Source organism: Odocoileus virginianus, chromosome 9 (assembly GCF_023699985.2).
Source record: "Odocoileus virginianus isolate 20LAN1187 ecotype Illinois chromosome 9, Ovbor_1.2, whole genome shotgun sequence".
NCBI lineage: Eukaryota > Metazoa > Chordata > Mammalia > Artiodactyla > Cervidae > Odocoileus > Odocoileus virginianus.
This window is the reverse complement of record NC_069682.1, coordinates 48,999,777-49,025,088: the sequence shown is the minus strand read 5'-3', so window position 1 is coordinate 49,025,088 and position 25,312 is coordinate 48,999,777. Positions and strand designations below refer to the sequence as shown.

The 25,312-nt window shown below is 52.8% G+C and overlaps 1 protein-coding gene across 7 annotated transcripts; it reads right to left on the bottom strand.

The window, feature by feature from the left end:
- Positions 1-121: 121 nt before the first annotated feature.
- On the bottom strand, positions 122-17,118 carry HSPA12B (heat shock protein family A (Hsp70) member 12B). Of its 7 annotated transcripts, none has more exons than XM_070472369.1 (13): positions 16,980-17,117; positions 12,718-12,777; positions 10,941-11,038; positions 9,837-9,961; positions 7,437-7,623; positions 7,019-7,123; positions 6,572-6,688; positions 4,511-4,745; positions 3,735-3,821; positions 3,207-3,311; positions 2,838-3,096; positions 2,185-2,288; positions 122-1,587 (listed from the first exon to the last, which is right to left on the bottom strand). In XM_070472369.1, exons 2-13 carry the CDS (start codon positions 12,758-12,760, stop codon positions 932-934), a joined length of 2,121 nt encoding a protein of 706 aa, XP_070328470.1. In that variant the 5' UTR covers positions 12,761-12,777; positions 16,980-17,117; the 3' UTR covers positions 122-931. The 7 variants fall into 7 exon arrangements, with proteins under 7 accessions (XP_070328470.1, XP_020732746.2, XP_020732748.2 ...); XM_020877087.2 differs by having other exon boundaries at positions 4,511-4,733; XM_020877089.2 differs by having other exon boundaries at positions 4,511-4,685; positions 16,980-17,116.
- Positions 17,119-25,312: the final 8,194 nt, after the last annotated feature.

Below are 25,312 nucleotides of genomic sequence, written 5' to 3'. Positions count from 1 at the left end.
CACTCCTTTCTAGTCATTTCCCAGCTCCATGCACAGCTGAAAACCTGCCTTTGTAGAACCCAGCCCCCTTCCACTACTCCATTATTGGAGTCCCCCCTTGTGAGATACCAGGAGGCCATGGTTTCACCTTGAGCTTTATTGTCACCTTAGGGCTCTCAGGCAGGTGGGACTGCTGCATGTCACGGGAGGGCAGGTACACTAAATTGATGTCAGAGCTGCGACCAGTGCTCTTTCTGTCCTCCCTGCTCTCTTCCCTCTCCATGACCTGAGAGTATGTGGATCATTCCCAGGCTGCCCCTGGGGCCTTCTCAGGCAGGCCCCAAAGGAAAGCCCCCCTCAGCATGTTATCCCACATCCCCCTCGCCTGTACCCTTCTCATAGCCTGCTACTGCCCTTTCTACAATTAACATTCATACTTGGGTGGTCAGCACCACACCCAGGAAGGTAGGTCCTGCTACTTCTGTCCCTCTCCTGTCAGCTTCAGTCCTTGCCCTGCCTGGCTCCCTATGCAGGCTTGAGCCAGTCAGAGCACTCTGCCCTTCGGCTCCAGACCCTGCACAGCCTCCTCCCTCTTGCTGCCCTGCCTGCAGCTGTAACCCCACCCTCACCCCCCACTCCCACCCTGGCCCCTAGTTCAGACCAAGGGTCAAGCCTTCTGGTGCAGTCTGCTTTCAGGACCACGTGCTCCCTGTGGGGATGCTTTGCAAACCTTTTAAGTCTCCTTGACTTCAGTCCTTGGAAGTGCCCTTCAGCCTTTCCGTCAGAGGACTGAGGCCCAATCCCAAAGCCTGAGTTTCTGGATGTGTCCCCACCCATCCCTCCAGCGACCTCATCTCCCAGGGCAGGAAGGCGGGAAACAGGGTGGACTTATCTGCCCTAGCCCTGGGCCAAAAGAGTTTTGTTGGGCCGAGGGGCTGCTGGCACTGCGCCCTCAATTGGAAAGAAAGTCGATGGCGGCGCGCACGGAGCGATTGGTGCTGACATCGACAGCGGTGACCTTAATCTCAGTGTCGCCAAACTGCATGGCAGCACGGATCTCGCGGCGGCCGGGGGGCATTCCGGCGGCGTCGGGGCCTCCCTCGGCTGGCTCAAGCTCTAGGCTGAGTGCGCCACACTTGCGCACTCCTGGGTCGGTGATAAAGCGCGCGTCCTCCGCGGCGCAGCAGTATAGGTTGATGAGCACTCGCCGCTGTCCTGGGCGCGCTGGGCAGTAGCTGCGCCGCACTTCCTCGCCCAGGGCCACCGACTGTTCGGCGGCCACGAAGCGCTCAAAAACGTCGGTGCACCAGCGGCGACCGTCACGAACCAGCAGCTTGTCAGGTGGGTGAACACCAGCCACGAAGCGGTTGAGCACGCCCACGCCGTAAGTGAGCGGCGATCTACGCACCCGAACCACTCCCGGCGCCTGCCCAAAAAGCACTGCGCCTTTGAGGATCGTGAGGGCTACGTCGTGCGGAACCACCACACGCAGGCCACGGGCGCCCAGAGCTGCCTGCACCGCGTGCTGCAGCATAGCCGACTCGGCGAAGCCGCCCACCAGGAACAGCAGTTTGACACCCTGCACCTCAGGGCGCTCCAGCAGTGCTTCTGCGGGGACGGGTGGGGAGGGGGTAAGGAAGGCGTACGGGGAGTGGGCCCCTGAGGCTACCGCTGCGCAGCCATTGGCGCTTCCCTTCTGCCCTCCTGTATCCCTGGGGCAACAAGAAACTAGCCATTTCACTATAAAACCTTAGCCTGGTTTGGATGAAGAAAAACACAGAGCACTTTCATGAGGGACTCTGCTATCCTCATGGCCTCTGCTTCCTCAATACTATCTGGCTTTCCCACTACACTGTGGAGGCCTTGAGTAAGGGTGTGAATTTACATGTATTAAATGCCTACTGCATGCAAGACATTGTACTTACTCTTTAGATACTTAAACTTAACTTAAATCACTGTGATAACAGTTTGGGAGAGACCTAATACTACTTGGGGAGTCAGCCACTAGAGTTACTTTAACCTGGCAAGACTACACATCATCCTATTAATCCCCAGGGCACTACATCCTTCAGGTATTCCTGATGATTCTGGGTCTCAATCCAGTGTATGAATTTGGGGAGGTTTCCAGGTACTAATAGAGGGAAATACGCTCGCATGTGGGTGTGTATGCTAAGGTGAAAGAACGACCCAAGCTCAGGCGCTCACCTATGTGCTGGATGATCCCGCTGACGGTGGGCTGAAAGAGTTCATTCATGGCCTCACAAGACATCCTGAGCATCCCATGTGAGGACCACTTCACGAAGTTCACGCTGTAGATGGTGAAGGAGGCACAGGCCCATGGGTCAGGGCCCAGGTCCTACTTCTATTCCAGGCCGAAGTACCTGGGCACATTCTGTATTGTACCAACCACACTTGCAGGGGTTTTAGACTCAGGTCTGTTCCAGGTCCAGACATGAGGTCCCAGGAAAGGAGTCTCCTTTTGCCTCAAGCAGAGGAACACAGACTGGTTGGCTGGCAGGTGTGTGTGTATGTATGGCTGCAGGGAAAAGGAGATAGGTAGGGGTGTGTGTGTGTGTGCAGTTGTGGGGAACAGGAGATAGATATTGGCTTAGATAGGTAGGGGTGTGTGTGTGTGTGTGTGTGTGTGTGTGTGTGTGTACAGCTGTGGGGAACAGGAGATAGATACTGGCTTTTCCCTGGCGGCTCAGGATCCTCTTGCCTCAGTTTGCGCTGCAGATTTCAGCTGCGGTACTCATGCTCCTCCCCCTGCCTTCACCTGGGCTGGCATGACTTGTGCCTGGGCCAGATCAAGTGGATCCCCTACTGCCTTCCCCTGTAGGGGCGGTCCCCCCGCTCACCTGCTCTTGCGCAGGGCCGTCTCCACGTTGTGGCCTCCCTGCTTACGGTAGAAGTCAATGAAGGAGAACGGTAGGGAGATGTTGAGCGCCCCTGTACGGTGTGGGCCTGCAGTGCGTTTGCGGGCCTCGAAGGCTATAGTCAGATCCACCCAGGCTGCTGGACGTTGCCTTTTGAAGGTGGTGATGAAGTCCTCACCGAAGATGCGGCCCAGCAGCTGCTCAAAAGCCAGGTCCACGCCCACTGCGCCGCAGGGCCCGCCTAGCGTCCAGCAGGGGAGGAAGAGGGCAACAGTGCTCATTCCACTGCCAGGAGAGGTGCTGGCAGGGCAAGGGTGCTCTGGGTACCAAGGGCGCTGCCTGGCTACTCACCAGACGCCTTGTAGAGCTCCTTGAGGGTGCCATGGGGCTGCTCCAGCTGGTGCACAGTCAGGTCCACTGTGCCTCCCCCACAGTCTGCCACCACATAGCGATCTCCTGTGGGGGCGAGCATGAGCACACACTTGTGGCCGTTTAGCTCTAGACCCTCTGGAGACTCAACCAGCCTTCAGCCCTGCCCCGGGTCCTGAGCCCTGTCTGCAGGGCTGTGGGGGTTATGGTTGAAAGGGGCTTCAGGTCACCAGGGAGGGGCACAAGGTGTGAGGGGAAAATGGCTCCAGGGTTCTGCAACTCCATCTGCAGAGAATCCTCTGGAGGAATGGGGGTTAGTGGCATGGCTGTGAGTGGGGGTGGGAGTGCAGGTGATGGTGAGGGGGACTACCAGCTTAGGTATAGCTATGGAGTTGGAAGGGGCAGGGTTCCTAGAGGATAGAGCTGACTTCAGGAATGTTTTCCCACCTTCAGTAGCTGGTATCCCACAGGGCCCAAGGAATATCCCTCCATCTCCCCTGCCTCCCCCACCTGCTTGCATATCGGCCCACAGCTCTCCAACACCCGACTCCACCAGGAATGTCCGGCTGTGACGGGATCTTCGAAGCTGCTCTCGGGCTGAGTGTTGAGGGACAGCAGGACAGTGAGGTCAGGAGGCTGCAAGACCTTGCCTTAATCATAGAGGGGCTCAGGCCATGGCAAAATCAGAATTAGGAAGGTCTAGACACGACTGAGCGACTTCACTGAAATTTCACTTTCACTTTCATGCATTGGAGAAGGAAATGGCAGCCCACTCCAGTGTTCTTGCCTGGAGAATCCCAGGGATGGCGGAGCCTGGTGGGCTGCCGTCTATAGGGTCACACACAGTCAGACACGACTGAGGCGACTTAGCAGCAGCAGCAGCAGAGGAACTGGGGAGGAGGGGAGATCCTGAGACCTGTCCCTATCATAGAAGGTTGACTACAGCAGTCTCAGTGCTTAGTCCTGGCAGCAGGAGCCTGGGGCTGGTGGGGATGGGGGTACAGCTGACATGCCAGGATGGGAGGGAAAACTGATTCAGTAGCTGTTTAAGGGAAAGCTGAAGACCTCCACCTTCAGCTCAGAGTAACTTTGTCAGTAACCCCAGCACCTCTTCCTAGGGTAGGCTGTCACCACCCCTAGCCCCACCCCCACCCCTACTCCCCATCTCAGATTCAGGGTTGGATTGAGTCTTACCATCCTCAGACAGTGCTACTCTAGGGCATGGTATAGTCTTCAGTGCCTGCCTCCAAGGCCACCACTAGGCAGCACCCCTGGGGTTGGCTCACCCTGACGGAAGCTGGAGTCAATGGAGCGGCGCTCGCCCAGGCACCCTCTGCCTGGAGCTCGGCTACTCAGATCCACGAGCTGGTGCAGACGCAGCTTGCGGCAGTAGACAGAGGCAGCCTCGGGCTCCAGGGCGATGAGTAATTGCTCTGCATCCTCTCTCGACACTAGTCCAGCCTGATGGTGGTTGGCAGGGTTGGGGAGCATCATGGACCAGGCATCACACTGAAATGGCACCTCAGGGCAGGCAACCAGGGCTTGTGGGGCTCTTATCTCCTCCCCAATATAGTGCACTCACGCTAGGCCTCTCAAGGCCCTTCCATGCTGCACAGATTTGGAGCTGTCTCAGAGCCACCCTATGACCAGGCTTGGGGTGGGAGGGATGGCTGTGGCCAAGGATGCCATGGGGTTGCCCAGCAGGGAGGGACCTTAGACTGAGTGAAAACCTAGAGCACCTGGGATCCGCCCCAGGCTGCCCAAGGTGGCCCTGGGCTGCAGGAAGGTCCCCTTCACAAATCCTGGGTTAGCAGCTGACCACTGGCTGAGGGGGTTAGTGGAGACTCCAGTACAGTGTATTAGGGGGTATAATGGCCAGAGCATCAATCAGAGGGGATGGTGGGGGAGTCCCCTTTAGCTCACTGAACGCCCTTTCTTCACTGGTAATGGACAGTGGCCATGGGCTTCTCCACTCTCTTGAGAACTTTGTTCCCAAGGAATGTGATATAGGAGAAAAGACACTTTAGCAGTGAAATTTCAGGCACCAAGGCAAGCAAGCTAGGGGGGGAAAGACACCTTCTGTTACTTCATGCATCAGGACAGGGGATCCCCATAGGAAGTACTTTATGGTTTTGTGGGGTTCCTCAGATTCTGACCAGGTGGGGGGATGGGGTAGTGGGTATCAAGACTTCCTGCCCAGGGCCAGCCCTTTCTGAACTGACAGCCAGGGAACAGTGTGGGAGGAGGCAGGGTGGGTAAACCAGCAGGGGGCTACTGGGATGGGGGCATTTGTTCTGGCTGGGCATGGCCATGCTTTCACTCTGGTCTCTGAAAGGGGGATGGATGCCCACCGGTCTTGGGGTTAGCTCCTTCCAGAGACAAGTGAGGGCACCTGTGGATTTGACACCTGGGAAAAGGTATGTTTCTGGGGGTTGGGGGTTCTGGAATTCCTGAGATTGCTTTTGGAAATCCTCAGGTGTCCCCCCCGCCCCAGGCCCCAGTTTCAGGGGCAGGATCAAACAATGAGTCCCCCTCCAACCTTCCCATCTCCACTGGGGGCAGGGGGGGGTGCCTGAACTGCAGTCCCCCTTTCTCCAGAACTTTGGGCCTCTCTTATGGTAGGAAGACCAGCAAACATTGGCCCAAATCACCTCCCTTCATAGTTTCATAGTCTTATTTCCTCTGCTCAAGAACTTAAAATAGTTGGGGCTGTGGTAAAAATATTGATGCTGGCTAAAGTGGATGTTCCTGGTGTCCTGCCCAGCTACTGTGAGTGTTGCCTATCAGCTCCCCATTGCCCCTTCTCTGGAGAACTGCCTTCAACTGAATAGGAACTACCTCACTTGGGGGAGCTTAACCCAACCAGTTACCAGTGACAGACTGATAAGGATGGACCAAAAGCCACCCCTCTTGCCTCCTTGTGCCTTACACTAGGGTACATTCTCCCTCCAGAGCTCTCCATGGGATCAGGCTGAGGCTAGACTCCAGATGAGATCCATCCCTGTTCAGCTGTTTCTCCTGTCCTGCTTTCCTCACTCCCCTTTCACCTGAGAGTCCTTCAATACACCACATGCACAAGAATTCCCATCTTGGACTCTGCTTCTAGGAAAGCTGCATTAAGACACTGGTTAAGCTGGCCTGGGCTGTCCCTTGTCCCTCAGCTCTCTGTTCCTAGAGGCCCACCCCCTCTCTTGGTGGCAACAACCCTCCAAAATGCCCAGCAGGGTGGGGTTGGCAGTCTTTACACGATGGCTCTGTGGTCCCAAGGGTGGTGTATGAATGAGGGTATGGCGCCATGCCCAGGGCCCTTCCGAGCAACACCCACAACTCTGCCGGCATGTTCTCACCAGGTAGGCAGCCTCCCGCATGAACTGCTTGGCTGGTTGTTTCCAGATGGCAGGTACGGTCAACACCCAGCGCACAGTGTCCTTCTCCAGCAGTGATGGGCACTGCTCCCTCAGCTCCTGGAGCAGGATGGGGCAGTGAAGGGAAGGGCTGGCTTGGTCTGAGGGGAGTGTCCTTACAGGAGCTGGAGGAGCTAATCAGGCCTGAGGAAGAACTTCCCAGCTGACTTGGGAGAATCTTAACACCCCCTTTCCCACCACCACCACCACCTCCCCAACACCTGATGCAGGGCTACCAGATAGCTGATGCAGGCTCTACCAGATAGGAAGGCAGAGGACTGGAGAAGATGACCCCTGTCTTCTGACAGTGGCTACTCAGTGGATGGGCTGAGGGGAAAGGATGGACCTGGGGGTCGTCCACCCCAGTAAGCAGAGAGGGTCACAGTGCACCTGAAGGGCATGCTCCTTGAAGAAGCGCAAGGCATGAGCGAACACCTCCAGGGCAGGCATTTTCTTTCCGTTTACTGCTTCTAGCTGGGTCTTCAAAGTGAGATCCTGGCAGGGACACAGGGCAACTCTGTCGGAGGCCACAGCTCTCCATTTCCTGACAGCCTCTTATATTTAACCCCATTTCCTGTGCTCCCCTCTTTGGTACTGTCCCACTCTGGCTCTAATCTTATGGCAGTTCTTCTCCCCAGCCCTTCTTCTTACCTTTTCATGCCCCGTGGTCATGCCTCCATCCCTTCTGTTCAAACTCTGTCTCCAGGCCCCCCTCACCTTTTAACTTTGCCCACCCTCCATGAGGTCTCCCTCCCTGCTTTCCCTCCTAGCCCTGCCTTCCTGGGCCCTGAGCCAGAATGTGACTCACAGTGGTACTGTGGATCTTCATCTTGAACTTTTCAAAGTAGAGCCAGTCACGAGCCTCCTCAGGGTCCAGATCGTGGTAGTAATCACGGGCTGTATAGCCAAAGCTGTGAAAGGCACCCTCTGGGGTCAGCAGCAGGCAGGTAGGGGTCTTCTGGTGGGCCACACCTGGGTCCCCACCTTCCCATTTCCTGTGGAGGCAGAAGGCTGTCAGTGTGGTCAGCAGTAATCTTCCCTTCATGGGGTTGGGTGCTGGCTCTGGGACCAGCTGTGTGACTTCGGGCAGCTCACTTGGCTTCCCCAGGCACCATATGTAAAACAGGAATAATAACGGTACCTACCTTTTAGGGTTCTTGTGAATATGGTGCTTGGCATCCACTTAAATCTCCATAAATGTTGCTCATGGGATCATCTCTATCCATGGAGCCATGGGTCCCATCCGACATCCTCAGCTTCTGCTCCCTCCCATGAAGTACACCATTTGACTTCACCTCCCTGTCCTTTTAACAAGTAGCAGCAGGCTATCATCCATCTGCCTTGTCTGGCCTTCTGATGTGTCTCTCCAGGACCCTGGCAGAGGCCTTCTCCAAGCCAGCTGGATGCCCTCCTCTAAGCCATCTTCCACATAGCTAAGCACTATGATCATTCCTGCCTGGCCCACCTCAGCAGGTACACCCCAGCTGACTGCACCTTCAAAACCTGAGATTCCAAACCTCCCTGTATGCAGTCATCATCTGGACCTCCACCCACAACTCACTGCCCAGGTCATTGGCCTGGCAAATCCTTCCTCCCCTTCCTCTGCCTTTTCTGATGCCCTGACTTCTCTAGGTCAAGCTTACCATTGCATCCATTGGGGGAAGGAACTAAGAATCCAGGGAGAAGGAAGAGCATGTGCAAGTTTATAGAGGTGTCAACGAGTGGGGAGAACTAGCTATAAGTTGACTCAAAGCAGCAATGTTAAGATCAACTAAGGAGTATCAAATGTCATACCAGAATTCTGTCTTGGTGGGTTTTAAGGGAGTGAAGAAGCATGACCACATTTAGAAATGTCTCTGGTCCCCATGAAGCAACACAGCGGAGGAAAGGGAGAGTGGAGAAGAGAAACTAGGGAGGATATTGCAGCCATTCAAGTGAGAGAGGGTGGGGCTGAACTCAGGGGTGCAAGTGGTGGAGAGAAGTAGATGGGTATTACAGAGATATTAGGGAGATAGAAATGATGGGGCTTGGTGGCTAGTGGGAGTGGGAAGGGCTTGGGAGGAGGCCAGGATGTCCCCCAGTCACTCCTGTGACTGTTTTCTCCACAGTATCCCTTCAGGTGTCCTCAGCGCTAGCAACAGGCCCAGCGTGGCCTCAGCTGTGTGTGCTGACAAGCTGGGATGCCATTCAGCCCCTAGAGAACTCTAAGGTCCTAGGGCCTTTGTGGCCTCACATGGATGTGGAGGGAGCAGAGAAAGGGGAAGGACAGTCCACATTCATGCAGGTCAAGTCCCCTGTATCTTTGGGGCAGTGACCCTTGGCTGTCTTTCAATATAGCCTGCCAGGCCCTGGTGAAGCCTGCTGATCCTCCATCCCAGTCTGAGTTGGGAGCTTTGGCATCTTCCACCTACAGGCTACAGTCTTACTAAGATACATTCAAAGGATCAGGCCTGAAGGAAGGTATCAAACAAATGTTTTGTTCAAACAAAACAACAAAATTCATCAGAATGGATTTTTTCAAACAGCTCTTTCATGACAACTATGTGACTTGTCAATTCAGCTAACCTCTCTAGTCCTTCATTTCCTTGTATTTCATTTGAGATGTTGAACCTAGGACTGCCTCTAGGAACCTACCACATAGAAATTCCAGCACAAGTTTCCAAGGAAGAGTATTCACTGCAACACTTTTTGTAATGGTGAAAACTTAGAAGGAAAAACTTCCTCGAAACTATCAACAGAAGAATGAATAAATTATGATACATCCGAACTGTGGAATACTGTGCAACAATGAAAAGAAAATGGTGGCTCTCTCCATATTCACATGAGACATCTACAAACTAGTGCTGAAAGCTTAAAGCAAGTTGTATGTTTTATTTTGAAACCACGTATTTGTGCATACATGTGTATCCCTATGACTAGCCCAGAAAAAATAATTAAAAATTGAAAATAAAAAATGAAGCCCAACATGAAAATAAAAAATGAAGCCCAACATTTTCTTGCAGAGGTCAAAGAACTGCCCCAACTGGGGCTGAGGGCCCAGACCTGGGGCCCATCCTCCAAACTTTTGCCCCAGTAGGGAGCCCAGACTAGGGCTGGAAAGCTTCTCTGAGAAGACCCCATATCTCCTTAGTGACAGTACTTCTGGGACTAGGTCTCTCCCAGCGTGCAGGACTACCCCCAACCAATCTCCCAGTCCAACTACTCTCACCTCATCATGTGGATGGCCTCAGGGTCACTGGCAAAGCTGAAGGCATAGCCACTGGATGTGGTGCCAAAGTCGATAGCCACGACCACGGAGAAGGGGGCCTGCTGAGGGCCTCGGGCCTCGGGCTTCTGCAAGTGTAAGACCTAGTCAGGGAGCAGCCAGAGGGCTAGGCTGGCTGTACGTGGAAGTCCTCCCCACCCCTTGTGGTCCAGACCAGCCCTGGCCCACCCCCATCGACCTCCTGCCTGATTTCTCTCCCCTCCTAAGCTCCAGGCTGAGCCCTTGAGTTGCTAAGTGCTCAGAAAGCCCAAGGCCTCTCAGGTAGCCCCATGAAGTTTTGAGCTCAAGTTCCTACTTCCCTGCCCTTCGGCCTGGGCTGCCTTAGCCCCAGCCCCATCTTACATCACTTCCAGCCTGGGCCCAGCTGGAAGCAGTCCTGCTGCTCTGAGCAGCTTCAGAGCACGTGGACCTGTGTATATGAGACCCTCCTGCTCTTTGTGGCCACAGTGAAATAGCCTGACTCTGTCCAGTTTTGTGGCAGAGAAGAGAACCCCATGCGTGTGCCCCAGAGTGGTCCTTACCTTCTCCCAGGCTAGGACTGGGCTCCCTGAGAACAAGGGGGTCCCCAGGTTGGATCACTAGGGTGAGGCCACCCTGGGTAGGGTGACTTAGGGAATTTGGGGGTGATGGTTATGTCTTAAGATATTTCAAGCTAGCAGTTACCAAACTATTTTTTAGCCATGTGTCTCCTCTTCCCTAGATGTATCTTTTAATAAGGTGGGGCTGTGGTTGACAGGAGGGGAAGCAAGTCTGGGAGGCCCAGTGCTCTGAGGACCTACAAAACTAGTTGCTCAGAAGTACACCTGCCAAGGCAGGCTAGTTGCAAAAGTTCCTGGATGTCATCCTGGAGGGGGTTCATCTCAGTAAAACTGTCACTCCTATAGTCCAAGGTCACCTAAGGCTAACCCGTCTGGGGAGAACATGAGTATATAGGGGCAGGAGGCATGGTGGTATTCCCAGCCCAGACTTGCAAGCTCTTCTAGACACCAGTGTGACCCTCCCCACCACCCATGCCCCCCACCATCCCAAGCCCTGCCCTAGGCTTACTGGAGACTGGGAGGGTGTGAGAGGGGCAATGCCACAGCTTTCCTGGGTCCTTGGGGAGGCAGGTGGGCTGGGCACTGGAGACCGCTGTGGGCTGGAGCCTGAAAAGAGAAGACAGATCACTCTGGTACAATCAGGGTAAGGGGCTGCTGGCTAGGTCCTGGGTGTGGGGGTTCTCCATCAGTCACTGCCGGGCCAAGGTGAGGGGTACCCTGCTGGGGAAGAAGGACTAGGGAGGGAAGGTAGGAAGGACAGGACTGAGGTGGGGGTGGGGGATACCTGGGCTCAGGGCCCATTATCAGTTAGAGGCGACCTGTTGCTGAAGGGCGACTCATACTTCACCTAGGACTCACTGTCTTCTTCGGCACCCGTCAGACACCGCGGGGAAGGGGAGGGATAGAGAAGCATTGTGGGGGGTGGGCTGGACTGAGTCCAAAGATAGAGGGCAGGAGAGAGGGGCAGGTGAGCTCCTGGGTGAGGATGGAGAAACCGGAAGAGGTGGGGGAACTACAGACCTGAGTGGGAGGTGGAGCAGCCCCTCTCCCCGTTAAGTTCAGCCTCATGTTCTCATCAGGACCTGGGGGAATTGCCTCTCCTACCAACCCTCTGCCCCCAAGGGTCATGGACAGGCCCAGCTCTGCCCTGAGCAGCCCTGAGCCGAGGAGGAGGGCAGATTCCAAGCTCCCCTCCCCCACAACACGCACAGACCTGAACCTTTGGTGGGAGGAAGCAGTGCAGCCCCCAGAAGGCAGCTGGCTTGGAGGCTCAGGCAGTTCAGGAGGCAGGAGGGCCTGCCTGGCTGGACATCCCCCAGGTATGGGCTGGTGGCCCAACACCACCACACTGGCCTTTGCTGAGGCCCCTGTGCAGAGCACTGGGGCTGCCCTGAGATCTGTGTGGGGGGACAGGAGGCTGGCCAGGGAGATTGGTGGGGTCTGGCATTTGGACACACTGGCAAATCAAACAGGCCTGTCTAGCTTTAGGCTGAGCCAGGGCTGGGGCCTCTACTCCCTCAGCCACAGCCATGGGGCCCTGACAAGTCCCAGGCCACCCTGGCCTTGGGGTACCCTGGGAACATATGTGAGGGGCGGGGCATGAAGGGGACTCTAGGAAGTGCCTGCACAGGGCTGGCATCTGTCTTGCAGTGCTGGAGGGGCAAGGACATGGTGGTCACACTTCCAGAGGCCCTTTTTCTTAGCCGACCGGTGCAGGCTTGGGCCAAGCTGCTGTGGCTTGAGCCTGGGAAGGGAGGCAGGAAGGAAGGCCCAGCCCACCAGGTCTTTGTGAGTGGACTTCCTGAGGCGTGTCTGTCCTGCCGCCTGGCCTCCCTCCCCTGCACAAAACCCAGAGCCTGCTCCCAGACCAGGCCAGACGTGCATGCACAGAGTTCTGTGCAGATATACACACACTCTCACTTGAGACCCTGTGCCCAGAGACCTGCCCTTAGGCAGACAGGCAGGGACACACACTCACACATACTACACACACACCCTGCACAAAACACATGCACACCCATACAGCCCTGTGCACACAGGCCTGCCCTGCATATACATACTTGTAGACACTCGGGGGTCCCATGAACAGGCTTACAGAGTGTGCACACACACACACACACTCACATACATAGTCCTGTTGCACTAACCTGCCCCGTACACACACACTCATGAATGGCTCTCAGGAGCCTCCGCTGAGAGAGGCAGGTGGACAGACTAGGGGTTGGTCTGAGTGCTGGGGTGACAGGGACAGTGGGCCTAGATGGAGGTGAGGGGGCAGGTCTTACCAATGTACAGCCCCTGTAAGTCCATCTCCGGGACAGCCAGCATCTTTGCAGGCCCTGTAGCTGTGAACAAGAATGGACAAGCAGAATGGCATTTATTTATTCCTTTGTTCCCTTACTGAATAATTATTTATTTACTTTCAGCTGGAGTCCTTTGAAGCAAGTCCCAGACATCATGTTGCTTGACCTATAAATTCTTTAACTTATCTCTCCAACAGATACGGATTTTTAAAAAGACATTGCCACAACACCACTATCATGTCCAATAAAATCAGTAGTAATTCCTTAATCCAGTGCTCAATCCCACAGTCCTAGCTTATCTCAAAAATTTTTTTTTTTTTTTTGGCTGTACCACCTGGCTTGCAGAATTTTTGTTCCCCGAGCAGAGACTGAACCAGGGCCTGCTGCAGTGGAAGCACGGAGTCCTAACCACTGGACTGCAAGGAAGTCCCTTAGAAATGTCTTTTTTTTAACAGTTGCTTTGTTGGAACCAGGATGCTCCTAAGTGTTTTCAGGTGCCCACTCTCTGCCAGATGCTGTGGGACATCAGTGACCCAGAGACACACTATTCCTGTCCTGGGGGCCCATAGCCTGGTGGAGAAATCATTCATAATCAGATAATCATGTACCTGAATCTGAGATTACAAATGGCGCTATGACAGATACAAGCAGGGCAGAAAGGGTAGCATGGCAAAGCTGGAGAGAGGGGTTGGGCTAGGCTTACCATGCAGGCAGATCCTGGTGGACTCAATTTTAGATCTGGTTTTATATGAAGGACAAGGGCAAATCCTGAAGGGTTTGAAGTGGCAAAGTGGAGACAGGCGCATGACTAAATCTGTTTTAAAAATCCCACCTGGCTGCATGGAAGTATGGACTGCAGCAAGACAACATGAAAACAGGGGCCAATAGTGCTCCAGGCAGCAGATGATGACTGCGTGTCTTGAGACATAAGTGCACACATTTAAGTGAGAAGTTAAAATCAACAAGCCTGACAGAAGTTAGCTGGACTGGACATGGGAGATTAGGAAAAAGAAGGTGTTCTTCTTGGACTGACTGGTCCGAGCAAGCAGATGGAAAATACTGCAGCAGGGCAACCTGGCAGGGGGAAAGGGGCAGTGTTCCGGGTGCAGTTTTTGAAACTGCTAGGAAAACAGACCAAGGAGTCAGGTGACATATGACCTAGAGGTCAGGGAGAATTCCGAGGTGGAGATTTGTGTTTGGAGTCATTGTCACAGGAGGTTTGGCAGAGTAGCGTGGGGGAAGGGAAGGGAGGAGAAGCTCTGAATAAAGGTTGCCAGAGGAACGTTGAGCCAGGGAGACAGGGATGCCTGCTATGGTTTCATGAAGATCTTGATAAGAGAAGGCCGTGAAGCTAGATCCTTCAGAGATTTTTAGCTGAGACTGGAAACACCGGATTTAATGTTTTAAAGGCCCAGGGCATTTTGGTGGAATGAAGGAGTGGGGTGGGAGTCTGGTAGGCAAGGAGGGAGCAGAGGATGAGAGAACAGCTAGCACTTCCTGCTAGTGCAGCTGAGATCAGGAGGTGATGTGCGTATTACCTGGAAGAAAATAAAGCTTGAGGAGGGGAGGACAGGATTTTATTTTCTAAGATGAGAGGAACTTGAGCTTCTGTCCGCCAGCTCCCAAGAGCTGATTCTGTGCATCTCTTCTCAATGTTGCATTTATTGACATCACATTGATAGCTTGAAATCAGCCATGGTGATTACACCATACAAGCTGGCAAATTGCAAAATGGGTTTTTCTCCCTCTTGGGGAGAGGACTGAAAAACATTTACCAACAAAGGCTGGATCAAGGCCACAGGAGAGATGATGGCAGCCGTATTTATAAGTTGTTTCGATTCATCAGCAAAAACATTGAACCTTTCTTCCAGCCAGGTTCTACAGCTAAGTGCTAGGGAAACACTGCTCAATGAATGGATTTTCTCAACCAAGGATATTGTATTTGGAGCAGAAACAATCTAGAATAACCAAGAAAAAAAGACTCGGGGTTGTCATTCTGAGCTGATTCCTTGTCCAAACCATTGTCTATAATTACCCCAGCCCTTATCTCTGAGCCTGTGACACTGAGTGCTCTGATACTCAGCACCGGCCTATTAGGCACCTTAAGGACACCTGGCCGGAGTGCATCCTGTTGCCTCTCCATGCCTCAGTGCCCTTTCCTGTAAAACTGATCATGCAGGGGCTTGTGAGGGTCAAGTCCAAGGACGAAAGGCAGTTGATAAAAAGGCAGATGTGAGCAGTGTTCTTTCCCTTCATAATATGGATTCTAAAGTTTCTCTTGTCAGAATTTTTGGTCTTATTGAGACTTTTATTCTAGTCATTCTGAGTTCTTTAGAGAGGGAGGGAGGCCCTGAATTAATTTGTGTTAAAAAAGGAGGATCCTGCTGATTCTCTGAGACGTGGAGGCAGAAGTAGGTGGCACCCACACAAGCATGCATCCATGCCCCATATTTCCTTGGGACACCCTTACCACACATACACACCCATTTACCAGAAACATTTAGGGAGAATGCTGATCATGGGACTCAGGACAACCTCCACTCCCAAACACTACATCTGGGCAGGGTCTGCAGCTGGAAATGCGGGGAGGTAGAACCCTGCCCTAGGAGTCCACTAATTTCAGACTGGTGATGCTTATGGGTTTGAGAATAATTGAATGGGGCAGTTTGATTTACACAGAAAGTAACCATTTCCTGGCTACAAGAGCAGGCTAAACCCTGGCCCCAGCCTGACCCCTGCCCTACCCACAGACAGACACTTAATCCCACCTCTGGTCTGTCCCTTAACCTCACCCACAGCCCTTGGCCTCATAATGACCTCTGATTTTCAGCTTTGCCCTGACCCAATAAGCCTGACTGGGGACTAGGACAGGGTGTGGCTGAGTAGGGAGTTGAAACCGGAGATTCCCATCCCACAGTGTTCCCCAGACTACAAAAGCCTAGGACTTTTTGTCCAATGGAGAAAAACCTCCAAGGATCTTTTCCTCAGTTGGGTGTGATGAGGCTGGGTCCTTATGTCCCTTCCCATCCCCCACCAGAGCACTTGGACAGGTGGTGCTGCTGGAGTCAGGGCACCACACAGACGCATCTTCTGCCCATGAATGCAAAGAGCCCACCCAACTTTACAGCTCACCTCCATACCCCCACAGGCCTTTCCCCTGCACCCTGCCTCTCCTATCCACTGCTCTCTCTCATCATCCTGCCATTCAGCAAAGAAAGAGAAGCCACAGGCATTTTTCCCAAACCAGAGACTGAACCAGCCTGGGCCCAAGGGACAGAGAAATGGCACCCAAAGGGCTGCCCCCTGTCTGTCTCTGGAGAGGCTCCCTCAAGGCGAGGGACCAGAGGGAGGCTGTGGGGTGAGGAAGCTGCCTTCTCCTGGGCTGGGGCAGGGAGCGACAGAAAAGGCCTCCTGCATCCCCTCCCTGTCCTCCGCTTTTCTTTCCATACATCCTGCCCCACCCCACTGGGTCCCCATCAAGGGAGCAGCCAGTTCACAAACAACCTCTGTCCCACACAGCCTAGGGCCTAAGCCCCTCCCAAGCTCTCCTGCTGTCCATCACCTCTCTTACCTTCTGGGGATCCAAGGCTGCCTTCACTCTCACAGGGAGTCCATATTTTAGAGCTTCCTCCCTCCCAGCCTCTCTCCCCGACCCAAGCTAGCTTTGCCTCCTGGCTCCACCGCCCCCACAGGGAGCCCAGACCCCACTCCACCTGGACCCCCAAGTTGGCCTCACGGAGAGAAACCAGAGGTCCCTGTTCATGAGGCCAGTGCACAGTCTGGCACTGTGGTACCCCAGCCACTCTTGAACTTTTGAGACCAGGGGCCCTAGGAACTCCCCCTGCAGGCACCCCCAAAGTACACACATATTGAACCCTGGGGTCTCCACCTTCTGGCCTAAGCACCTTGTCCCTCCACAAACTTGCTCCGCTGGAGCAGCCCCCAGCCCCACAGCAGACGCCCAGACATAGAAGTCTCCTGAGCCCCTCTCTGACCCTCCCCTCCGATCCCCACCCTCACCAGTGTGGGGTCCCAAAGTCCGGATGGGAGCCCTTCGTCGCTGCCCCTGTTGCCTTCCTGAACCCCAGAGCCCTTCTGGAGACAGGGGCTTGCAGCTCTGTCCCAGTCCCGTTCTCCAGGGTCAGGAAGTTTCTGGTGGGGGTCTCAGCCGCCAGCCCGCGATGAAACTGCAGATCTCGGCGCCCTTCTCTCTAGGAGCCCGCAGCGCCCTGCCCAGAACTCACCTCTGCCCTCCCAACAGCTCGGCCTCTGTCCAGACGCCTGGAAGCTGGGCCCGCAGCCGGTGGGGTGGCCGTGCCCTGCCGCGGCGGCCACGGCCCTCGACGTGCGCCCAGCCCTGGCCCCGCTCTCCGCCCTGCAACGCCCCGACCCCTCTCCCTTCCCCTCCCCCTCCCCCGGGCCGGATGGCCGCGCCGCCGCGCCGCCGGGTGGGCCAGCGCTCCAGCCCAGATGTGCGAGGCCGGGGCGGGGCCGGCAGCGCGGGCCTCCGCCGAGGGGCCCCGCCCGGCTCAGTCCACAGCCCCTCCCTGCGCCCCTCCTGCGCCTCCCACTTCCCAGCCACCCGGGGGGCCGCGAGGGAAGAAGGTTGAGGAGGCGAGGTAGAGGGTAGAAGAGAGGAATTTCAGAACCACCCCCTAGGCCTCCTGCAGCCGGGCTGCAAACGGGCCCTCTGCCCACCTCAAGGCTACCATGGGCCAGCTAGAAAGCCCACCTGCCTAGAGGGAGGGCCCTGCCACAGACCCTCAGAGCCCCTTCACCCAGACGCCTACCCCCGCACCACATCCCCACCAAGATCCCTAGTTTGGTCTCCAAGGATCAGGGAAAAGAAGCCAATCTGAGGGTGAGGACAGGCCTTCCAGCCCAGACTGGGCCCTCGGTCTGTCCATGCTGAAGTCTGGGGCAGGGAGGGAAGCGATCTCACAGTCTGGGTCCCCCCTCCTAGCAAAGGGAGCACTCAGAACTCATTTTGCTTCGACAAGGATTACGTAGCCCCTTTCCTGTGAGGGCTCCCGGCCTTCTTTCTAACCTAGCCTTCTGTCCCAGCTCATGCTTCTGTGAGGATCTGGGGACCTGGCCTCCAAATAGAAGATTGACAGAGTGGAGATCTGGTTGCTAGGCCCTTCTAAGGCCGCTAACTTCCCATGCCCCACCCCCCACACCTCCTGGTTCTGGTAGGTCCTGGGCCTGACCCATTTCCTTCTGCCCAATGTGTCCCCACAGAGGCTGAGGCTAGCCTGGGTGGAATAGGGCCAAGGGTTGCTTCTCAGCTTGTCTCTCTGTGCTAGGGGGGCCGGCCTCTTGTTTGTTCCCTCAGCCCCCTCCTCAAAGAAGGCTCCCGTAGTTCTCTAGGCATCAGTTGCCACCACTCCCCACCCCCCACCCCCCAAACCTTGACATGGCCTATTTTCCCTCCCTGGAATACTTTCTTTCCTCCTCTCTGTCCATCTAAAAGGCTCCTCAGCTAAGGTGTCATCTTTTCTAACCTTTGGCCCTTATTGTCAGGGCCACTGCTCTAGAGGGCTCCCTGCAATGAGGTTGGGGGTGAGGGGTGTGCAGCACCAAACAATTTTTTATGTTAGCACTGGGTCAGTAAGCCAGCAAGATACTCAATCGGCAGCCTCCACTGGCTGCTCCATATGTGTCTGTAAGAGTGTGTGTATCTGTTGGTGTGCCTCTGTGTGTGTGTGTGTCTTTTTGTGTCTATGAGTGTGTGTATATATATATATATATACATATATATATATATATATATGTTTGTGTCCATACGTGAGTATGTCTCTTGGGATGTCTGTGTGACTGTGTCTGTGCCTGTGTGTCTGTATGTATTATATATGGGCATGTCTGTGTCTTACATCTTTTTGTGTATGTATTTGTCTGTGAGTGTGTGACAAGTATGTGATGGGGGCTGGCAGGCCTTCATCTCATGGCAGAGACTGAGAAAAGCCAGGGAGGGTTGAAGTGCGGCTGTGCATTAGGGGAAGGGGCAAAGGGTCTAGCCCCTTAAACACAACCTGCTTCTTGTTTTTCTTGTTCCTCCACCCTCACCCCCAGCTTCACAGGCTGGCTCATTCCTGAGGGCCATGGCAGCAGGCTTTGAGCGGGAGTGAAGAATCGTGGGTGGGGGTCCTTAGCTCCTGGTGCCCTTCTGTTTAGGAGCCTTCTGTTCCCCACTATTTTAGGACCCCTCAGGTGTTGCAGTCCCACCCTTGGGCAGCTTCCAGTCAGATGCAAGAGGACAGCAAACAATCCCAGTGAATCCTTGCCCACTGGGAGATTCAGTTCAATTCAATTGCCACCAGAAGATTTGGGCCAAGATAGGCATGGATGAGGGTCCCACAGAGCCCGCAAGGGACCTCTCTGAGCCCTTGCATTCCCTGCTCTCCCTTGCAGTGCCATGGAGATGCACCCAGTGACCTCACCGGCTTCCTGCTTCTCCCTGGTGGGGGAGGAGGAGGGAAGGATCCGCTCAGGAGTAGCCTCTCTCCAGGCCTTGCCTCCCTCCTCTGGCCTGCACTCAGGATCTCCCTCTCTCCATTCTGTTCCCAGCCCTGCCCCTCCACTTCATCTCTTTCTTGCAACTGGAGGAGACTTTCAAAAGTGCAAATCTGATTCCACTGCTTCACTGATCCTACACTGTCCCTTACCTACAGGAGAAGAGCCAGTGATCCAAGGCTTGGACTGCCATTGGCTGACCTCTCAAGCTCCCTTTTCCAGCCCTAAAGTCCAACCCCATCTGCTGCCCTTCAAGCCCAGCTTGCCTTCTCTGCTTCTAAACCTGGGCCAGCCCCCAGCCTGCTCTGCTCGGCAGGCAGCACCCTTCCTCTCTTGGGCTCTTTGGGAAAAACTGGCCCCTGGGAAACTTCTGTGGGTGATGTGTCTGCTCAGAGTCCCCAGCCGTGGCCACACCGATCTCGGGTAGCCTTGACCTGCAATGCCTTGGAGCAGGGCTCAGGTTCCCAGTGAGAGATTGGGCTGGGTTGCAGCGGTAAAAGCACCAGTTCCTAACCGCTAGGTCGGTGGCCAGTGACAAGGGCCCTGGCCCTTCGGCTTTGCAGAAAAGAATTCCCACAAAGACAGAAAGTAACAAAGCAAGTAAAGTATTTATTAAGAGAAAAAAGAGTACAGTACGTGTGGATAGGTACACAGGCAGACTTAAAGGGAGAGTCCCTGAGTTGTGCCCTCGTGATAGTTTGAATTACTTTTATGGGGTATTTCTTCCTAGTTCCCTTTGGCCAATCATGTTGATTTACCTGGTTCACAGTCCATATCTGGGATATCTCAGGATCCTCCCATGTGTGCCCACTCATCTCTTAGCCTAGGTGGATTTTACTGAAAAGACTATGGTAGCCTGGCATTAGTTAGCATCATTCTACCTTGGACATCCAAGGAGCTTTTCTGTGTATGTATGGTCGAGGAGGTCTCCTGACTTTGAGAATGAGAAACATGTGGTCTGGGCAGGACCCAGTGATGTGAAAGTCGTTCAGTCACGTCTGACTCTTTGCAAACCCTTGGACTTAGCCCTCTAGGCTCCTCTGTCCGTGGAAATCTCCAGGCAAGGATACTGGAGTGGGTAGCCATTCTCTTCTCCAGGGGATCTGCCCAACCCAGGAATTGAACCCGGGGTCTCCTGCATTGCAGGCAGATTCTTTACCGTCCGAGCCACCACAGAGAGGGCCCAAGCAGGGGCCAGTCTCCTCCCTTAATTGTCCTTTGGACTTTCAGTCAATAGGGAATGAATCTCCAATTGCTTTACCCTGGCGGGTGGCCCATCTACCTTCTGCCTCAATACCAAGTGGTTTTTAGGAAAACTCTCTGGGTTTGGAAGACAAGAGCAGGGTTCCTCTTGTCTGGTGTCTGACACGCACACCAGCAGGCAGTTTTAGGGCAGAGGGCGTGTCTGCCTGTCTTTAGGACATGTCCTTCCCCAGCTAAGCTTATGTGTACTGAGTGGCTGTGGGGAGAACTTCTGTCTCTCCTCCCTTTTGCTGGAGTCCGGCTGCTTGCTCCACCCCAGAGCTTGGGGCAGGCAGACACATCACAGACACACCACACACACACACATGCACACACAGCACATACCACATATACCAGAGGGAAGGAAGGTGTTCCTGCCTTGGGAGGAAAAGGTGGGCAGAGGTGGGTTTCTTTTTCTCTCATCAGTACCCTGTTAACTGCACCTCATGGTGTGCTGATGCTACCTGCTGTTTATGCTGCCACAACACCCTTGGTGAGGAAGGACTCTCCATCCTCATTCTACAGAGGAGAAAGCTGAGGCTTAGAGAAAACAGGACATTGTCCAATTCAGACCCCTGTAGATTCAGGGCACAGATTGATTCAGTGGGCTGTCTCAGAGTTTGTGTTCTTGCCAATGCCACATGTTGCAAGAGACTGATGAAGGAAAGATGGTATCTGGGCACTCAGAGTCAGGCTTCCTGAATAGTTGTCCAGTCCTGCCTGCCCTTCTCTGGGGATGGATGGTGGGTGGCTCCTGGGACAGAGGGCTCTGGAGTGTTCCTCTACAAGATTCCTGAGGTGTGAGCTTCCTTCCAGGAATGACTTTGCCTGCCCCACCCAGCTGGATTTCCTCTCTGTGGCCCACTGCCTCCATCTGCATCATTTCCCTTTTTGGAAATGGGAGCGTGGGAGGCCCAGTGTGTGCCTATCAGTCCTGATGGTGCCCGGCCTCTGCAGTTCATGGGCAGCTGGCACTTTCTCCTACATAAAAAGAGAGCCCTGGGGTTCTCCCTTCGTGCTGAGCCACCCTAATACCCTGCCCTAAATGACCCCCAAAGCACCAGAATTGGCCCGGTCTCCCAGAACTCTGCACTGACACGGCTCAACTCGCAGCCCCTTCTCCAGTGTGATGTCATTAGGGCTCCAAACGGGGACCTTGGAAAGACTTCTTGGAGGTGGTCTGTGTCCTGAAGGATGACTGAGAGAGTTCTTGATGTGGAAAAGCAGGAAGGGCCTTCCAAGGGGAGGAAGCTGCAAACAAAAGCATGGAGGATGGAGTGAGCAGGAGGCAGAAGGGGATCAACAGATTCAGCACTGGATGGGGCTGGTGTGTGTGTCCCTGGTGCTTTCAAGTACAGAGAAACCTCCCTTGTCTCCTTTCCCAGCAGGCACCCTTGTTCTTTGCTCAGGAAACTCAACCCCGCTTGCTCCACTTGGACATCTTCTGTTTGGGATCTTTGACCACTGGGAGTTCAGCTGCATTGCACAACCCTTTCTCTGCTCACCCCTTCACTTTCCTTGAGTGACACCTCCCCTTGTCAACCCCTGTCCCATAGAATAGCCTTTCTGCTAGAGTATAGGGGTACAGAAAAGGACCAAGACTCTAAGGGAAGAAAAGATGTTGAGGGAGAGATAATACTTTCATTTCAGCCCTGTCAAGTTGGAGGGAATGCCATAGACAGTGCTGGATGCCCTTGCCCTATTACTTAGTCTCCTTTTCTTCATAATAGAATCTTCTTTTTTCAGCCATGCATATGCCCCAGCATTAGGAATAGATCTCCCAGCCTTTCTTGCTGCTAGATGTGGCCTTGTGACTGAGTTTTTACTATTGAGTTAAAAGCAGACATGTTCCATGGCACCTTCCAGCCTTTAAACATTGCTGTTGACTCCCCACTGTCCATGTTCCTTATCCTGCTTTTCTCCATCTTCCCTGGAAGGTTGATGGGATGATGGAGCTCTAACCATCATGTTGGACTGTAAGGTTGAGAGTCACACCCCAGTGATAGCAGAAAACAACTGGCAAAGAGACTGGCACTCTTTGAGAGTAGGTAGGCCCATGTAGGCCGTGCCCATCCAAGGCTGTGTACTTGCAAATGTTTAAATGTGAAAGAAGGAAACTCTTTTGTTTAGGACCTTGTATTTTCAATCTATAGAGCTGGACTATAAAGAAAGCTGAGCATCGAAGAATTGATGCTTTTGAACTGTGGTGTTAGAGAAGACCCTTGAGAGTCCCTTGGACTGCAAGGAGATCCAACCAGTCCATCCTAAAGGAGATCAGTCCTGGGTGTTCATTGGAAGGACTGGTGCTGAATCTGAAGCTCCAATACTTTGGCCACCTGATGTGAAGAACTGACTCATTGGAAAAGACCCTGATGCTGGGAGAGATTGAAGGCAGGAGGAGAAGGGGATGACAGAGGATGAGGTGGCTGGATGGCATCACCAACTCGATGGACATGAGTTTGAGTAAGTTCCAGGAGTTGGTGATGGACAGGGAGGCCTGGCGTGCTGCAGTCCATGGGGTAGCAAAGAGTCAGACTTGACTGAGCGACTGAACTTAACTGATTTTCAACCTCTGTTACTCATAGCAGAATGTAATCCTATCTGATTTGACCCTAAGGAAAAATGTTGACTAGGCGGTGGATAATGGATCTGGAGCACAAGCAGAGTTTGGAGTTGAGGGTAGGACTTTGGCAGTCATTCTCATGGAGATGTGAATTGAAGCCACCAGCGTGATGAGATCACCCAGGCAGAAGTATGCTGTGTGGAAGAGCCAAGAGGCCTTCCCAGAAGGCAGTCCGCCCCCTTCTTGCCCAGAATGACTATCCTGGCTCTGCTGCTCAGTTTCAGCCACCCTCTTCCAACACAGATGTCATTGCATGAGGAGGGTTCTGCCTCCTCAGCAGATTTCTTGGCTTTTATGATGCAGAATCTGGATGGCAGGAGGCTGGGGGAAGACAAGAAGTGTATGAACTAGGATTAGGGGAATTGTTTTGAAGAGTTTTGGGAGAGATACTTTTAAGAGCAGCTGTGGTGTGTGTGGCAAAGTGGATTGGAGAAGGAAAAAAAGAGGTTTTATAATGTGTTGTTGTGAAAACCCCTTTTGTGGTGTTTAAGAAAACACACAATTTGAAATGTGTTGAAATTACTTTTTTGGTTGCTAGACTGGACCTCATCTGTCACAGCATCACCTGAGACTGTTCCACTTGGATGACGGCTTGAGAAGCGCCACCCACGTAATAGAAGTTCATTAAAGTGGTGTAAGTAAAGGAGAAGCTCACGTCACAGACACAGGGGTTTGTATATTATAGAATCTGGGGGCAGAGGAGTGCAGCTGGGCTCCACAAGGGGCTGAAACAAGGAACTGGAAATAAGCCAGCAGCAGAGAGCTATCACCCTGGCCACTTTCCTCCTGCTGCTGCTCCCTGTATATCTGCTAAATTCTTCCTTTGCAGCAGACTGTCTTTTTAAACAATTTAATAGATATCATTTTCAAACTCAGTTTTAGATTCATAAAGATATTGATCAGATAGTAGGTAGTTTCCATCTATCCCCTCTCTCACACAGTTTCCTCTATTACTAAAATCTTGGATTAGTGTGACATATTTGTTATAGTTAATAGTTTACATTAAATTTCACTCTTTATGTTGTGCATCTGTGAGTTTTGCCAAACACATAATATCACATATTCACCATTACAGTTTCATACAGAGTAGTTTCACTGCCCTAAAAATTCCTGGTACTTTACCTATTCTTCTGCTGAACACCTGGTGACCACTGATCTTTTTTTTTCCATTTATTTTTATTAGTTGGAGGCTAATTACTTTACAATATTGTAGTGTTTTTTGCCATTCATTGACATGAATCAGCCAAGGATTTACATGTGTTCCCCATCCCGATCCCCCCTCCCTGATCTTTTTACTATCTATAGTTTTGCCTCTTTCAGAATGTTAAATAGTAAGAATCATACAACATGTAGCCTTTTCAGTTTGGCTTCTTCCACTTAGTAATATGTATTTAAGATTCCTTCATGTCTTTTCATGGATTGACAGCTCATTTCTTTTTTGTACTGAATAATGTTATTCCATTTTACATATGTAACATAGTTTATTTATCCATTCACCCACTGAAGGACAGCTTGGTTGCTTTCAGGCTTTGGCAATTATAAATAAAGCATCTATAAACATTTGTGTACTGGGGTTTGTGTAGACATAAGTTTTCAACTTAATTGGGGATATATCTAGAAGTGTGACTATAGATCATATGGTAAGACTATGTTTAGCTTTGTAAGAAACCACCAAACTATATTCCAAAGTGGCTGTACTGATTTTGCATTCCCACCAGCAGTGTGTGGGAGTTGTTGTTGCTCCACATCTTTGTCAGAATTTGGTGTTGTCGGTGTTCTGGATTTTCACTATCCTAATAGTTGTGTAGTGGTATCTCATTGTTGTTTTAATTTGCATTACCACATATGTTGTTTTAATTTGCAATATCACAATGACACGTGATGTTCGGCATCTTTTCACATGCTTATTTGCCATCTATGTCTTCTTTGGTGAAATATCTGTTCAGATGTTTTGCCCATTTTTATTTATTAATTTTTTATTTTTATTTTTGGGGCTATGTCTCACAGCACACGGGGTCTTAGTTCCCTGGCCAGGGATCAAACCCAGGCCACCTGCAGTGGGAGCTCGAAGTCTTAACCACTGGACCACCAGAGAGTTCCCTGCGTATTTCTAAATGGAGTTGTTTGACTTCTTCCTTTTTTTAACAGGATTTTATTTATGATTTTTGTGTTTTTGGTTGTGGTGGGTCTTTGTTGCTG